We start from the raw sequence: 18,088 nt of genomic DNA, 5'->3' as shown, positions 1-18,088 counted from the left end.
TATCCACCACCCTTTCTGCAAGTACTCAATTTTGGATTGTGTGTTGAAATGTTGATGTTGAATCTCTTTGAATGGTTGTGTCATTTTTGTGAAACAATGTTGTTTGTCGATGTTGAATCTTTTAGAATAATAGAACATGATACGTGAGACAAAATGTTGAGCTCGAAGTTATTGCTAGTGGTATAAGAAATGAGGTGTCAACGCTATATTTTGCGTCTCCCACAACTCACAAGGACTGAAAACAACTATATCCTAGGGTTCCGCATGAGCTCCATCAAGTACACAAATAAAATCCAGACAGTGTTTTCTAATTCATTTTAGATTAGACAAAAGTTATAGCAAAGAATTGTTTAGTTGTATTTATTACAAATAAAGATAACGAATATTAATCTCCATCTACACCAGTAGGCACAATATTCATATCATGATTTAGTTTAATCAGGAAAGCAAGGAATAAAAATATCCCTCCCATCAAACAACTACCCTTCAGCTTCAGTCCACTCATGTTAAAAGTAATGTTGTGCATTCTCAGGATAATAAATCAAAAGAAGCACCTACCTCTTAAAGGTTTGGGCAGGTCATAATTGAGATAGGCAGGACCGTCCAGGTTGTATATTATTATTATTTTTCTAACATTTAACTTGAGTGTTGCAATCCTTTTCCTTCAGAACTGGTATGCGGCTAATTCTTGCTCTAACACTGCTCAATTCAGGTGGTTCCTTTGTTGCAGTGCACTTTGGTTGTAATAATCCTGCTGCTCCCTCACACTAGTGATGCTGTTTGGAAACCACCACAAGCTGGGTTCATCAAGTTTAATGTTGATGCGGGTTGGTCAGGTTCTGGTCATGTGTCTCGGCCTCATGATGGTGAGCTGATGTGTGCTGCTACCCACTTAGAAGATAGAAGATTTGATCCCATTGTCGCAGAAGTTCTAGATCTTGGATGGTGTATGTCGACACAACAACTTCATGTTGATTCAGTTGTGTTTGAAAGTGATTCACTTATCCTCCATAATGCTGTGAGTTCTGAAGTCTGCCCATCTGCTATTGAACCTGTTATGTCTGAAAGAAAAGTGTTAGATAATTTTTTTCCGTGTTTCTAGGAAGGCAAATTGCTCAGCCCACATTTTAGCTTCTTTAGCTAATGATTTTCCTAGGGGTTTTTGGTGGGGTGAACTCTTTTTAAGGGTGTCCCAAGCTCTTATGTTGATACTTCTTCTATCTCAGTTTAATAATGTGGTGTATTGATATTAAAAAAAAAAACTATCATTTTTTAAATTTAACTTTATCAAACAGTAAAACAAATTGACCCTAAATATACCAAAACGAAAAGAAAAAAAAAAAATTGGTTAGCACCCCAAATTGATCTGCACCCACAAAGAGATATGAATAGAAAAAATAAATGATAAATCTGATAAGTAATATGAGAAGAAAAGAAGAGAATGATAGATATAAAAGATAAAATGGAAATGAAATTGAAAAAAAATGGAGTGATTGAAACATTACCAAAAATGGGGGAAAGATAACCCATCACGTCTAAAAGTGTAATAGAAGCAGCAGGGCAATGGAACATCTGACATGGGATTTTCGAATTTAACTCTTTGCTTGTTGTTTCCTTTTTTGTAGAGACCGATCAGGGTCCAGCATAAACATACAGTTGCCTCCCAGTTATTGTTCATTGTTCCCCTTTTTGAATTTGATCTAAGTTTGTTCAAATCCCATTGAATTTCAACTTCGTTCCATTTGTGTTCTGTAAAGACCTCATCCCCTTTGCTTTGTAGATCACACCAAAATGTTAGGCCCCGTGTTGAATAAGCTATGTAGATAGATGAAGAACTGAACTGTTTAGCGCCATTGATGAGTACGCTGAACTTGAAATCCAACATCAGGCTTCCGGTTCTGGTAGAGTTGGGACTTACATGGAAACATAGAGCGATCTTAGGGAATTTCTTTTGGAATGAGAAGCGCATTGATGATTTCATGTGTCGGCTGAGGAAATTGATCGGAAGCTCTTGGAACAACATTTCAAAATCATGATGCACTAGCGGATTGGGACTAGATACTTGGATGACATTATTCGGGCTCATGAACGAATAATACACATCAAAGGTGGTAAAATCACTCATTCCTAGCCGAGCACCTTGATAAACTAGCATTGCATTAGGTGATACTTCTAAGTTTAGCCTTTCATTCTCTTGGTGCCCTTCAAAATATCTACAGCCCCAAGGCCTGTCGCTGAAAGCCACCACAACTTTAGTTAATGTATAGATACTCTCTGGTATCTGAATAACACGCTTTTCGCATTCCTTGAGGGACAATCGTTCAAGCCCAATAAGATTTCCAATAGAAAATGGTAACTTCTCTATGGCAGTCTTGTCTAAATTAATTTCTCTTATTTTCTCCATGTTTCCCAATACTTCCGGGAATTTCTTCAAACATGAACATCCCTGGAGATCCAGAATTTCAAGAGATGCCAACTTGATGAAGGGCACCAGATTTTCTAGTTTGTTGCATCCTTTAGCGCTCCAAGAGCATAGATTCTCAAGAAACCCAATCGAGTCATGAATTTTGACTAAATTTGTGCAGTTATCAAGACATAAATTCATCAGGAGTGATGCTGCACTTAGGCTTGGCAATTCAGTTAAGAACTTGCAATTTTCAAAATTAATTAATTTTAAGGATATCAACATCTGCAAAATAAAGGAAAACGACTCAATTTATGATATTATGAGATGAAAATTCATATAGAATCTAAGAACTTTGAAACTGCTACATGCCTCGGGAGGTTGGTAGAATTTAAGGAAACTTTCAGGCATATGTAGCATCTCAAGCTGTTTAGGATTGAAATCAGACGGTAAGGACTCTGATGGGTAACAACTCCAACCTAGCACCTTCAAACTATTTGGTAAATATATGGAGCCTGTAGAAAACAATGCATTTTCAATTATTAGAATTCTCAGGTTTTTCATGTCCATGAAGGCATCCCCACTCCACTGCACTTCTTTGGCGTTGTACAGATCAAGCTTTATGAATTCAACTTTCTCAGTTCCCTTCAAGTGCAAATTCAAGACACAATGTGCATGTTAGCTATGTCTTCAACACATTTTTAAAAAATTACAAAATATAAAACTGTAATTTCTTACATACCTTATTTTCTTCCAAAACATGAATGATGTCTTCATCAAACCATAATCTACTACGTCCACCAGGCTCACGGGTTGATTCTTGCCTTACAATTTCTCTACCCATGTCTTGGATTAAATCATGCATTCTCACTAAACCAACATCATCAATCTTTATAAGAGATCTATCTGCTAATACCCTAATACCATCTATAGCATGAAATCCATGAGCATGTAACATTTCTTTGACATAACCCATTTCGTCTTTGTTGAAGAAACAAGCAATGTCAAGGAAAATACACTTCTCATCTTCCCCCAAACCATCAAAGCTTACTTTAAGAATTTCATGGATATCTTCATGAGGAACTCTTTCATATTTATCTAATGCAGAGTTACATTCATCTACACTTTTATCCCATAAGTGAGAACCTATCACTTCTAGAGCCAATGGAAGGCCATGGGAATAGGAAACTGCACGATTTGAAATCTCCACATAATCGGGATTAACTTCATTACTTTTAAAGGCATGCCAACTAAACAATTCAAGAGCTTTTTCATCGCTCAACAGTTTAACCTCATGTAATCTTACCACTCCATGAGCATCTAGCAATTGTTTGTTTCTTGTTGTGATAACGATCTTACTTCCGGAGCCAAACCAATCACGACCTCCTGCTAGTGCCTTCAACTGTGCCAATTTGTCAACATCATCCAAAACCAGAAGAACCTTAATTTGTCGAAGCCTCTTCTTATTATTGGAATTCCTTGATTGACATTTCCCACTTTGATTTCTTTCTCTCCAAGTATTTCAGAAAGTAGCATTTCTTGAAGTTGTACAAGGCCGTGCTTACTAATTGCTGTTTCTCTAACGTCAGCAAGAAAACAGGAACCTTCAAATTGATCAGCAATCAAGTTATACAAAGCACGAGCAGTTGTTGTTTTACCCATTCCCCCAAATCCATATATGCCTACCATGACCACTTCAGACCCAAGTCCTAGGAGAGAACGCACTTCTAGCACAGTAGAGTCTAGTCCAACTAGGTTATCAACAACATGTAAAAGAGTGTAATTTATCTTTTTTGAGACTTCCTCAACAATCTTTTGGATAAACATATGTTCCGACTCCGAACTGCCCAATATCACGTGGAATGGATATTTAGTTCATTCAGTTGTTTAAAAAATATATTCCCATAGAAACTATTGTATGTACTGAGTTAATTTTATTCACATCATATTTCATTTATTTCTCAGTACACATTTTTATTAATAGAAAAATCATTAGGGAAACAAAAGAAAAAAGTGTGAGATACCTGTGATGGAAATGCCAGCCAGATAGATTAGCTGCTTGACATAGAGCCTTCCTCCATTCTCGTACCTTGTCCTTGTCATCCTTGAACCTTTCCTCATGTTTAACCAAGGCTTCTGCATAGGTCCCAGTCTGATGCGGAACTTGTGATGGATCCACGTCATAAAAAACTGGCCTTACCAATCGACCTTCTGCATTTGCAAGCTTAAGAATCTCGACAACTTCATCCAAACAATACGTGGATGATGCATAATTCTTAGAGAAAATGATTATTGAAATTCTAGAATTTCGAATGAATGGCGTTGAGAAGAGCTGATTTAATTTCCTCCCCTCTTTTAAGTCCTTCATGATCCATGAAAGTTTGAATCCCCTTTCCGCATAGAGCATTATAGAGATGGCCAGTGAAATTTAACCTGGTGTCTTCACCTCTAAAACTAAGGAAGACATCATAAATCCATTGATGTTTGAAGGAAGGTGAGGATTCTCCTCTTTCCCTATCCATGATACACAAACTTTCAAATGCTCTGCAAGACAACTTGTAATATATGTAATTAATTGCCCAGAAGTTCATTCCTTGTTTTCAAATTATTTTATTAATATTTCTTTAGGACGAAGTAAGCAATCAGTAAATATATATATATATATATGGTGGTTTCTATGATACCCACAATGTATCATACATGAAGGATGTGATTGGTCCACAATAAAAATAATTTATATTTTCATTTTTTTCTTTTTAAATACGGAGGATGTGATTGGTCCACAACCTTTTCGTGTATCATACTCACATAAGTGTTGTGGTATCGTAGACGGTTGACTACTTGACTGGGACTAATATCAATACACAGATTGATAGACGCTGACTGCTTTGGAATATAATATGTGCACGGGCCAGAAGAGAGGTATATATAAAACATAAGTAATCAGTCACTGTCTTCAGAAAAACAAAAAGAACGAGTAATATAAATATATATATGGCGGCTTTTCCAAGGGTGATAAGCTCTTTCTATCAAATATTCTTTTTCGACAATAGAAACTCTTATTTATTAACAAAGAGCCTCCAGAGTCCAGACCAGTCCTCTCAAGCAGGCAAATAGATAATTACAAATTATCATAATGGGGCTCTTTTTATCCGATATTTAACGCAACTATATTCGAAGGGACTCAAACCTACCAGTTGATCATCTATGCACTAGGTAGTCGGGAGATATGTACTTCGTGATGTATGATGTATCTTATGAGAAAGCTTCTCTTATGTGATAATTATGAGAATGATTTTCAGCAAATAGATTAAAATAAACAGATTAGATTAAAACACTCACTTAAGTCACTTAAGTCACTCACGTTCCTCATTTTCTTAATCTTCCAACGTTCTGGAGAACCCACTTCTCATTCTCCATCATGTTCCCCTGTTCAAGTTGTGTCTGCCGCAATCGTTCATCAAGCAATGCCACCCCGATCATCTCACCATCGCTCATCGTCCCACCGTTAATCGGGAGCACCGCTCCAATCGTCCTGAATGTCTACCCAATCGCACACCCAAATCCATTGTTCACAACCCGCAACCCGCACTCCCCCCTACTATTTTTCATTTGTCTTTCTTTATAAATTGTTGGATTCACAGTATAATTTTCAATTGACATGAGTGGATTTCTATTGCTTTGTCATGATTAGTGCATCTGCGCTGAATTTATTGATTTCTATCATGATTACTCACTTGTCTGCAGGATCATTTTCCAATGTTATAGCTGGTCTGGTCTGATGGCAATTTTTGCTTCTAAAGTCTGTCAAGGAAAAGCTACATGAGAAAATGAGTTCATCAAATGGGAGACATTTATTCTTCAAGTACCTTAATTCCAAAGGAAACTGTGATTGCAGATGTTAACATTCTTGATTGAATTCTTGACTAATTGTAGAAAGTATTTTTCCAACAATGGTTCTTCTAGCTAACTCCTCACTGTTGCCACCTTCTACTTGCAAGTCAAATGTGGCTCCCTCAAGAGATTAATTATGGTTGGTGATCTGCTCTCCTTCTCCAGCCATGATATGGCTGAATGACTAGTACAGAACCAGTAGCCCAATTTACATTGAGAGCCAATAACAGTTTAAAGAAGCAACTTCTGAGGGAATTCAACACTAGAAGATTGGGTCACAAACAAGAGAAAGAGAAGAAGAGAATATTCATGATGATATTTTTTTTTGGAAAAACCAAATGATTTTATTAAAATTAGAAGCACAAGGGGTGCGCAACCCCTACACAAGAAGAAGAATATTCATGATGTTGTATCTAGTATTTTATTGAAATCATAATTCTTAGGAATTACATGTATCTGGGAGGGTAAAAAATTTACAGCTTATTCTTGTAAGTTAGCTTCTATTATAATTTGGCCTCTGCGCGCTTTGTAGTTTATCTTTGTAATATAGTCTCAACTAATATTCAATGAATAAAGTCTATGCACACAACTTTGAAAAGAAGCAACAGTTACTATCTTAACGCTGGGAAGAACTTCGAAAAGAAGCAATTATTAAGAATTAAGTTTGAAAGTGAGCATTAAGAATACAAACATGAAGACTCCACACAACTTATGCATTCAACATGTAAATGAGCATAACTGTAGCAAAAGTTTGGAACTTTTAAAAATTAAGAAAGAAATAATCCAGACAATAAGTTCGAGCAAGTCAGAGCCTAACCTTAACTATGAAGTTTGATGAATAAGCTCCTCTACGATAAAATTATACACATCTACACATCTAGGAAGTGAAAGCAAACAAATTAAGAAAAGAAAATAAAAGAATACCTTAAGTCACAACACACTGAAAAACAGAAAATAATACCTGCTTCTGCAATTTCATTCTTATGTTCAAAAGCAGAATATAGATCCATCATTGGAACACTTTCCATGATAAATGAAATAACAATAGTAACAAATCAGTTACAATCTAAAGATGTAGTGCAAGTGCACACACAAATCACATACCCAATTTATTTTGAAGCAAATTCACAAATGACCCACCAAAAAAGCATAAGCTTGTATCTGTGCCCTGGTATTGCTGAGCTTGTATCTTGGATTGTGTTGATTTTGAATCTTTTAGAATGGTTTTGTGTTGTTTTGTGAAACGATGTTGTCTGTAGATGTTGAATCTTTTAGAATAATATAACATTACACGTGAGACTAAATGCTGAGCTGGATACTATTGCTAGTGGTATAAAGAAAATGAAGTGTCAGCACTATATTTCGCATCTCCAAAATTTAATATAATGTAAATAGATATGAACAGAAGACTTTTTGATAATTGGACCATCTATTATTAAATATGGAGCCGATAAATCAACTAACATCCCTAAATCTTTTTAATAATGTAGCCAGTGATTTCTTCTTTAGATTCATCAATAATCACACAGCCAAAATGCAAAAATTAGTGAGAAAACAATGAGGAGTTATAAGCGGAGTTATAAGAAGAGAATAAACCTGGTAAAAAGAGAGTGCACAGAGGAGATGGGTTGAATGGATTGGAATTGGAGGATTTGAAGAATGTGGAGTTGTCCACATTGGATTATTGTTCAGGTGCAAAAATGTGTATTATGTGGCTAAAACTTAACTGACATTTCACCACTATAGTTTGCATCTCAAGATTAATATATTATAAATAGATTCTCAATTAGGGAAAGCTATCCCCGCAAGAACTCAGTAAATGAGGTGATTGAGCATGAAAGCACCCTACAAGCAAGTCAGATTGTAGATAGCAGCATCTTGTGCTGAGTCAATCTAGAATTATTTCAAGTTCTCAACAATCCATAACAGCACAATTATAAACAAATACCAGGGTTCAATATTGCTAAGACCCTCTTCTTCCTTCCACGTAGATCCATTAGTTCTTTCATGATCAAAATAAAATTATTCCATTACTGTGTCCATATTATTGACACTATCTCAGAGTTTTAAGTTATAGTAACTGAAATTTTACTAAAAACATGGTCAGCACTCAACTTGAAATGACTAAGAACCACTTAAGTGCCTAAAGTCATATGGTTCCATCATGTTTTGGGTGTAGAGCTTGTGTGTTCTCTGATTCAGGGACTTCCCCCGAGAATTTACTCTTGATCTACTAGAAGCATGTAAACAAGTATACCAAAATCACAATAAAGGTTTAAATGGATGTGGATCAGTAAAAAAGAATATAAAAATCATATAGTCATATACACTAGAGAATAGAATAATAAATACAGTTGACCCCCCTCATATAGTCGCTGTATATATATTTAGAAGCCTGTGAGCCTGATGATAATAATAATAAATACCGTTAACCTCCCTGATAGCGACAAATAAACCTTTCTGTTTCCTCTCCAAACAAACTTAGCAAACATATCATACTGAACTCAACCACGCGATAAAGGACACTTGAAACTTCAATGGCCTTGCAAAAATGCAATCAATGTATCCAGATAACTGTCATCTCATTCATAAAATCTAATCAAAGAGGGGAAAAAATGAAACAGTCCAGAGGATAGATGTACGTTCCAAGCATGAACCTTAGAAGGATGGTCAAGAAAATTGCAGCAGGCCACATTATAGAAAAACAAACTTCATTCCATAACAAAAAGCATTAGCAGGATTGGTCTTACAAACCTTGCCTTAATAGCTCTAATTTAATCTTATATCAACTACCCAATTAGGATCATATCATCTTACAAAACATGCCTTGTGACCCAAGAGGCCAAGACCAAGTTAACTATCGGAAAGTCTTACTTGTTATGTTCTCTCTCATGCTGTATCAGTGATAAGTTTAACAAACATTATATAACTATCATTTTATATAATAGTAATTACTAATTAGATTATATTCGTAAGAAACCATGGAGGTTCCTGCATATAAGAACTATTCTTTTGCAATTCTTTAATACATATAGTTTTTATATATAAGAAATCATTGAGAGAGAAATCAAGATAGTAGCATCCAATTGAAAGCTCATCCTGGTCAAGAAGCAAGCGACCATCATTATCAACAAGTCACCTTGGTTTACTCAGCCTAAGTACACTCAACAAAATTAATGGAGAAAGATAAAGGCAGTTTTCCTGATTCAAGCATTCAATTTGATCAAAAAGAGAAGGATCATTCAAGAGTTACAACTTTAGTGATCTATGTAAATACCTCTTCCACTTTTCTTTGTAGATCATACCAAAATGTTAGGCCTCGTGTTGAATCTCCGCCTGGATGGTCCGCGTCAAGTCATCCACTCTAGCAACTGTGAAGCAATGTCACTAGAGTGAAAATCAGCATCCGCACCAATATCTCGGGTGTGTTCAACATGCGGTACACCGGGCTCATCAGCTGCCCTCCGATCTAGCTAGGCTAGTGCCTCTGCAGCCGGTGCCTCCTGCACCACTGGCTGTGCCTCCTCCTTAGCTGGGGGAGAAAGTGAGAAGTTCCTGTGAGTGTTTCGCTAGAGGGAACCTATGGCAAGAAGGGTAGAGGAGCCAATAAGCTCCATGGAAACATGTTCCTCTCTTCATCAGCACCCACAAAGAGATATGAATAGAAGAAATAAATAAAAAATATGATACTAATGTCATAGAAAAAAAAAATGAGAATGAAAGAAATAAAAGATAAAATGGAAATGAGGTTGGAAAATAATGGAGTGTGAATGTATAGAGAGTTAGAGACCTTATCGAAAATGGGGGAAAAGATGACATAGGGCTACCGTTCATTCACCCATCCACTTCATTTCCACTTCACTTTCTATCTATCTCTCTTCTCTTTCAATCATATCATCTATGATATCTTTTACTTTCTCTTTTTTTCCTATCTCTATCTTCTCTTCACTTCATTTTCACTTTTTAAGACGTGTGATTGAAGCTTTATCTGATGACCCATCGCGTGTAAAAGTGTAGTAGGGGAGCAGCAGGGCAATGGAAAATCTGACGTAGGATTTTCAAATTTAACTCTTTGCTTGTTGTTTCCTTTTTTGTAGAGACCGATTAGGGTCCAGCATAAACATCCATTTCCCTCCCAGTGATCGTCCATTGTTCCACTTTTAGAATTTGATTTCTGTTTGTTTAACTCCCATTGAATTTCAACTTCATTCCAATCATGTTCTGTAAATACCTCATCCACTTTGCTCTGTAGATCACACCAAAATATTAGGCCCCGTGTTGAATGAGCTATGCAGGCACATGAAGAACTGAACTGTTTGGCGCCATTAATGAGTACGCTGAACTTGAAATCCGACATCAGGCTTCCAGTAGAGTTGGGACTAACATGGTAACATAGGGCGATCCTAGGGAACTTCTTTCGAAATGAGAAGCACATTGATGATTTAGTAAGTCGGTTCTGGAAATCGGTTGGCATCTTTGGGAACAACATTTCAAAATCATGATGCACTAGAGGCATGGGAATACATACTTCGATAACATTATTGGGGCTCATGAACGAATAATACACATCAAAGGTGGTGAAATCACTCATTTCTCGCCGAGCACCTTGATAAACAAGCATTGAACTTGGTGATATTTCTGAGCCCAATCTTTCATTCTTATGGCTCCTTCTAAAAAATCTAAAGCCCTGAGGCTTGTCACTCGTAACCACCACAACTTTAGTCAATGCATGGATACTGTCTGGTAGCTGAATAACATGCTTTCCGCGTTTCTTGATGGACAATTGTTCAAGCCCAATAAGATTTCCAATAGATAATGGCAACTTGTCTATGGCAGTCTTGTCTAAATTAATTTCTCTTATTTTCTTCATCTTTCCCAATACTTCCGGAAATCTCTTTAGACGTGAGCACCCCTGGAGATCTAGAATTTCTAGAGATGCCAGCTTGATGCAGGGCACCAGATTTTCTAGCTGGGTGCATCCTTTAGCGCTCAAGCAGTGGAGATTCTTGAGAAACCCAACTGAATCATGAACTTTAACTAACTTTGTGCAGTTATCAAGGGACAGCTTCTTCAAGAATGTTGCTCCACTTAGGCTTGGCAATTCGGTTAAGAACTTGCATTTTTCAAAATAAAGTACAGTTAAGGTTTTCAACATCTGCAGAATAAAGGCAAACAACTCAAGTTATCAATTATTAGGTGGAAATTCATAATATCTAAAAAAAATTGAAACTGCTACATGCCTTGGGAGGTTGGAAGAATTCAAGGCAGCTTTCTCTCATATGTAGCATCTCAAGTTGTTTAGGATTGAAATCAGAGGGTAAAGACTGTGATGGATAACAATTCCAACTAAGCACCTTCAAACTATTTGGTAAACGTTTGGGCCCTGTAGAAAACACTGCATTGTCAACCACTAGAATTCTCAGGTTTTTCATCTTCATGAAGGCTTTTCCACTGCACTGCACTTCTTTGTTTTTGCAACCATCAAGCATTATCAGTTCAACTTTCTCAGTTCCCTTCCATGGCCAAAGTACAATTTAATCACACAATGTGCAAGTTAGCTATATCATCTACATATTTTATAAAATTTACCAATATAAAAACGAAGTATATTATGTTTTTGATAAACTTCATTGAACATGAAATTGAGAAAGGAGGAATAAGAATATTGAGATCTAAAGGATATATATAACAAAGGATAAATAAAGAAGTGAAAAAGAGAAGAAATGCAGAGATGATTATAATTTCACACATACCGTATTTTCCTCCAAAACATGAATGATGTCTTCGTCAAACCATAATCTACTACGTCCACCAGGCTCACGTATTGACTCTTGTCGTACAATTTCTCTACCCATGTCTTGAACTAAGGCATGCATTCTCAGTTTTGCTACACAACTATCAATCTTTATAAGAGATCTACCAGCTAATACTCTAATACCATCTTCTGCATGAAATCCATGAGCATGTAACATTTGTTTTACATACTCCACTTCGCCTTTGTTGAAGAAACAAGCAATGTCAAGGAAAATTCCTTTCTCATCATCCCCCAAACCATCAAAGCTTACTTTAAGAATTTCATGGATATCTTGATGAGGAACTTTTTCATATTTATCCAATGCTGACTTACATTCATCTAAACTTTTATCGCATAAGTGAGAACCTATGACTTCCAAAGCCAATGGAAGGCCACGTGCATAAGAAACTGCACGCTTTGAAATTTTCACATAACCACTTTTAACTTCATGACTTTTAAAGGCGTGCCAACTAAACAGTTCAAGAGCTTTTTGATGGCTCAACAGTTTAACCTCGTGTAATCTTACTACTCCATGAGAATTTAACAATTGTTTGTCTCTTGTTGTGATAATGATCTTACTGCCAGAGCCAAACCAATCAATTCCTCCGCGAGTGCCTTCAATTGAGCTCCTTTTGATTATTGGAATTCCTTGATTGACATTTCCAACTTTGATGTCTTTCTCTCCAAGTATTTCAGAAAGAAGAGTTTCTTGGAGTTGTACAAGGCCAAGCTTACCAATTGCCGTTTCTCTTATGTCAGCAAGAAAACACAAACTTTCAAATTGGTCAGCAATCAAGTTATACACAGCACGGGCAATTGTTGTTTTACCTTGTCCTCCAAATCCGTAAATACCTACCATGATCACTTCAGACCCAAGTCCAAGGAGAGAACTCACTTGAAGCACCGCAGAGTCTAGATCAACTGGATTATCAACAACATGCAAAGGAACTCGATTGATCTTTTTCGAGACCTCTTCAACAATCTTATCAATAAGCTTATATTCTGACTCAGAACTGTCCATTAAAAAGTTGGAATTTCCTTTAGTTTAACACTTCAATGAAAATGAATTACTCATCATAAATTAATTTCTCTATTAAGTCAATTTCATTCATCTTTATATCAATTTACACATTATTCTTAACACGAAATTCATTAGGCAAACAGAAAATTAAAGCGAGTTGTGATATTTTCACACTCTACCATCTCTTACAATTCATTTCCACCTTGTTTTTCTTCCTGTCCCCCCTCTACAGTTTCGATCGCATCACATATCATATCACTAATTTCTCTTCCTAGATTCCTATATCTCTCTAGAAGTGTTGAGTGCAAAGGTGTGAACATAACTTAACTCAATCAAAGCAGAGGCAATAACATATATATATATGAATGGAAAGTGTGAGATACCCGTTTTGGAAATGCCAGCCTGAGAGATCAGCTGCTTCACGTAAAGCTCCTCTCCACTTTTGTACCTTGCCCTTGTTTTTTGGGAACCTTTCCTCATGTTTCGCCATGGCTTCTGAATAAGTTCCTCTCTGATGGCGAACTAGTGATGGATCCACATCATAAAAAACTGGCAATACCAATCTACCTTCTGCATTGACAAGCTTAAGAATCTCAACAAGTTCATCCAAGCAATACGTGGATGATGCATAATTCTTAGAGAAAATGATTATTGCAATTCTGGATTTCTGAATTGCCTTTAGAAGAGCTGGTGTAATTTTTTTCCCTTTTCTAAGCTCTTCATCATCCATGAAAGTGTGAATCCCTTTTTTGACCAGAGAATTATAGATATTGCCTGTGATATTGAACCTGGTGTCTTCACCTCTGAAACTAAGGAAGACATCGTATGTCCACTCGTGTTTGAAAGAAGATGAGGATTCTGCTCTTCCCTTTTCCATGATACTCGAACCTGAAATTTGTGAATGCAAAGAGCTCAGCTAGACAACTTCAACTAGTGCAAGCAATGATTGAGTGGCGAGTGATTATTAAGTACAGCAAGATGAGTTATGAGATTTGTAAATCAATGACTGTCGGCGAGTGGTTATTCAGTACACCAAGATGAATTCTGACTTCTGAGTTATGAGTTTTATAATCAATGACTGTCCACTCAAAAGACAAAAAAAGTTGAATTATCTGCGGTAAGTGGCCCAGTAGATTATTCTTGTTTGCGATAGGGTTTTACTTGTCAAGGCTTATTGATGACCGGGAGGATGACATCTAGAGATCGTGATCAGCCAATGATTGAAATGATGGTGCAATGACATCTAGAGATCGTGATCAGCCAACGATTGAAATGATGGTGCAGGTTTCCACATGTAGGTTTAGAAACAAAATTTTGGAAATACAGGGAGGAGAAGATGAGTTGAGAACTGTCTGAATTATTACTTTGCAAATAATGATAATAATATTAACATTTAAAATTTATAAATGAAAATATTAATACAAATATATGAATGTTGACTCAATCAGAGCTTGTCTGTTTATCGGTACACATCATTTTAGGTGTCATGTCTTCATCTGCCTTAAGGAGCCACGTGTGAGCGACGTTTTTTTGTTTCCTGAGATGGATGCTTGGGCTGGCGGTGCGGCGCCACCCGTGGTGGCTGAAGCGGCGTGGAGTTAGCCGAAGCGGCATGGATTCAGCCTTCTCCACGTCATCTTAATCATGATTATTTAGTTGCTTTTAAAGGAATGAGTTATCCAAAGGATTAATGTAAGGGACGGTTTGATTTCCTTGGAGATGGGGAATTTGAATTTTAAAATATCATTGATTGCTCCCTTTGGTTCTAGGAGTAATTTTTGGACTTGGTTTAATGATTATCTGCTTCTTCAATCTGTTATCTATTCTTCGGTTTCTTCATAATGCACTTCTGTTAGGCTTGCGGCGGGTGAATTTTTGACTTCCAAGGAGGATGATGGGGGTCCAATATCTTCTGCTTAAGATGTTGGTACTCTGTGTTGCGGTGGGCTCGGCTTTTTTCGTCTATCGCATTCAGTCTTTGAGGTTGGCGCTTGCTCTGTCGGTGGCTTTGTTAATGTTAATGGCACTCAAGATTTCGTGGAAGCTTGTTCAGTTCTTGTGAGGGAAGAAGACACCTTTGGGGTGGATGGTGCTAGCGCTGATGATACTTTAGAAAAACTTAGTTTTTCGCGTACTTTCTTTTGAACGCGTCGTCCTCCTCGTCCAAAATGCAGGTGTTTGCCCGCGCACGAATCTCCTCCATTGAATGAGTTGGTTTCCTGCTTAGCTTGTTGTTCAACATTTCAGGCAGCAGATCGTTCTTGAAGGCTCTCGCACAAGCATGCGGCTCTAATTCCTCGATCTTGACAGACGCTGCGTTGTACCTCGCCACATATTGCTTTAGAGTTTCTCCTTCCATCTGACGAACGTTGTACAGGTCATCGATCGTGATTTGCTAGAGCTTGCTCGCAGAAAAATGAATAAGAAACTTTGAGGAGAAAACACGGAAGTTCGTGATAGATCCGCGAGGTAGAGTGGTGAACCACGCCATCGCTGTGCCTTTGAACATTGATGGAAACATCCTGCATTTCACCGCGTCCGAAGCCGCACTAATCCCCATCTTCGTGTTGAAATATAGGAGGTGATCCTTCGGATCCATCTTTCCACTGTAAGATTCCAGGATGAGATTCTTCATATTGTCTGGAATTGCGACTTCTCTCACCGCCGCCGAGAAAGGCTCGAACTCCACTACAGCTTCCGCCTCTCGCACTCCCTCGTCCTGCTGGTCGTGGCCGAGGTAGTCAAGCTGCTCTTGCAAATAGTCATTTTGTTGTCGAATGGTGTCGACGTTGCGGATCAAACGCTGTCAATCTCTATGAGTACCTGGCCTCTGAGGCTGCGGTGATCCGTCTTCTGCAAGGATCGGGGAATTCTCCGGAGTTCCTTGTTGCGAAGGTGAGGTTGGCGGAGAAGGCAGCGGAGGCGTTGGAGAGGGAGGAGGAGGAGGCGGTGGAGGCGGAGGAGGAGTCAGTTGCTCAGACTCCTCGCGACGGACCTCCTCACGACGGGGTCTTCCTCTCACACGACGCGGCGGTGAACCGCGCCTCTCCTCATTTGCCTCACTACGCCGACGACAACGAGTTTCCATAGAAAATCAACCGTAAACAAGAAAATCAAACCGAAAACAACTAAAACTCAAAGAATGTCACAGAATTATGAACTTCTCTCGATTGTAAAGCAATCCACGTAGTCTAGGAATCGAAATTCACTGGTCCCCACAAACGGCGCCAAATGTTCTTTCCAAGAACATAGAGATAGGGTGTAGTACCTATAGTGCAGGGATTGCTATGAGAGGGAATGTGTAACTACCTAGAGAGAGAGAGAGAGTGTAACTGAATTTAGAGTTTGTTATTGAGAAATGAGCTAAGAGTCTCTTACAAATGGTAACCTCTCCCTATTTATAGGCTAGGGGTTGGGCCTTGTGAATCGACTACCCTTAATGGGCCATTTGGGCCTCACGGGGAGGCCCAACTCTGAGCTTGAGTGACCGCCACGAGGTGGGTGACCCTGGGCGAGGCCCTCTGGGGAGCTCGCCCAGTCTAGATAAGGATGTTGTCCAGTGGAACCTCGTGACAAAAGCCCCCGATCTCCGAGGAAATATCTGAGACAAAATTATGGTTCTCATAGACAGAGGGTTGGTCGATGGCCTCTTGGGGAAGGGTCGTTTCGGCAAAAAGAGGAAGGGTGGCAAAATTTTTGAGCCAGAAGGTTTGGTCGATGACTCGAGAGGGACCCCGCTGGGGGAAGAAGGTTCAGTTGGCACCCTGGGCGTTGGTGCCTGCCGTGGAGAAAGCCGGAGCGGCGTGGCGAGAGGAGTTCCTGGTTTGGCGTTTGGATGCCAGGAAGGAAGGTAAAAAGGGTGGGGGGTTTAGAAGCAAGATGCAGTAGGCAAAGAAGAGGACTCACCAAGGAAGGAGGTGAACAGGGGATAACCGAGAGGATGGAAAGCGACAGAGCGGGAATGGAGACTGGCCGGAGACCTTTTGGAGGAGATTAAGGACGAGAAAAGTGGAGGTTTCGAAAGTGGTAAATGGTGGAGAATGAGGGTCTTTATAAGATAGGGATGACTGTTGGCACAGGACGCGTGTAGAACTCGAGCAACTGCTTCGTTGCCTGTGGATGATGCGGAGTCGCGCTTCATGATGACAAGGGGCAATGATTGCCTTGTAGAAAGCAAGTGGTGCAATCTTGAGGGACGTTGTAACGTAGGGTTGGTTCGGATTCTGTGACTTTATGATGTGAGGTGACGTTTCGAGATTGGCAGTTGAGATTTCAAAGATACGCAGACTTTTCTGCTTCTCTGACGTGTCAACACACTAGGAAACAAAACTCGCCACGATGAATTTTATTAAGCACATATGAACCCATAACACAAACATTTAATACCTGAATTTCTTACTTATGGTTGTATTGGTGTCCATGAACGCATAAATTGTATGCGCAAATTCGTGCACTTGCTCCATGAAACGTCATATCTTCAGTTGTGTCAAGGGTAGAAACTTGAGGATGATAAGAAATGTTAAAATGAGATTAGCACGTTTCTAAGAAGTAATTAATACTCCCTCGGTTCTTTTTATAAGAACCAAAAGAGGGGTGTAGGTTGTTCCTTTTCATAAGAATCAGTTTTTTTTTTGTGTCATCTTATAAAAAGGAGGCTTAAATGCACTTTTAGACCCCCAAGTTTACATTTTTTGCGATTGCTGACCCTAATCTTATTTTTCTACGAAACGAGACCCTCTCCAGGCAATTTGCATGCAGAAGATGGCTGGTCTTTTTGCTTGGAGAGGGTCTCGGTTCGTAGAAAAATAAGATCATGGTCAACAATCGCAAAAAATGTAAACTTGGGGTCCAAAATTGCATTTAAGCCTAAAAAGGAACAGAGGGAGTATAAAGTAGTCAATAAGCAAAAAATAATTAATTATGTAGTCAAAACTATTTAAAATACTTTGATATTAGACAAATTTACTAACCTTTT

General features: G+C 38.4%; 1 protein-coding gene and 1 pseudogene across 1 annotated transcript; both read right to left on the bottom strand.

Moving 5' to 3' along the window:
- Nucleotides 1-124: 124 nt before the first annotated feature.
- Nucleotides 125-9,710, bottom strand: LOC130738057 (disease resistance protein Roq1-like; annotated as a pseudogene).
- On the bottom strand, nucleotides 9,354-14,384 carry LOC130738058 (disease resistance protein Roq1-like). Its single transcript, XM_057589959.1, has 5 exons — nucleotides 13,497-14,384; nucleotides 12,052-13,105; nucleotides 11,539-11,811; nucleotides 10,089-11,453; nucleotides 9,354-9,878 (listed from the first exon to the last, which is right to left on the bottom strand). The coding sequence occupies exons 1-4, from the start codon at nucleotides 13,988-13,990 to the stop codon at nucleotides 10,233-10,235; spliced, it is 3,042 nt and encodes a 1,013-aa protein (XP_057445942.1). The 5' UTR covers nucleotides 13,991-14,384; the 3' UTR covers nucleotides 9,354-9,878; nucleotides 10,089-10,232.
- Between the last annotated feature and the right edge of the window lie 3,704 nt (nucleotides 14,385-18,088).

The sequence above is a fragment of the Lotus japonicus genome, chromosome 2 (genome assembly GCF_012489685.1).
Source record: "Lotus japonicus ecotype B-129 chromosome 2, LjGifu_v1.2".
Taxonomy (NCBI): domain Eukaryota; kingdom Viridiplantae; phylum Streptophyta; class Magnoliopsida; order Fabales; family Fabaceae; genus Lotus; species Lotus japonicus.
This window is presented reverse-complemented; position numbering and strand designations above follow the sequence as displayed.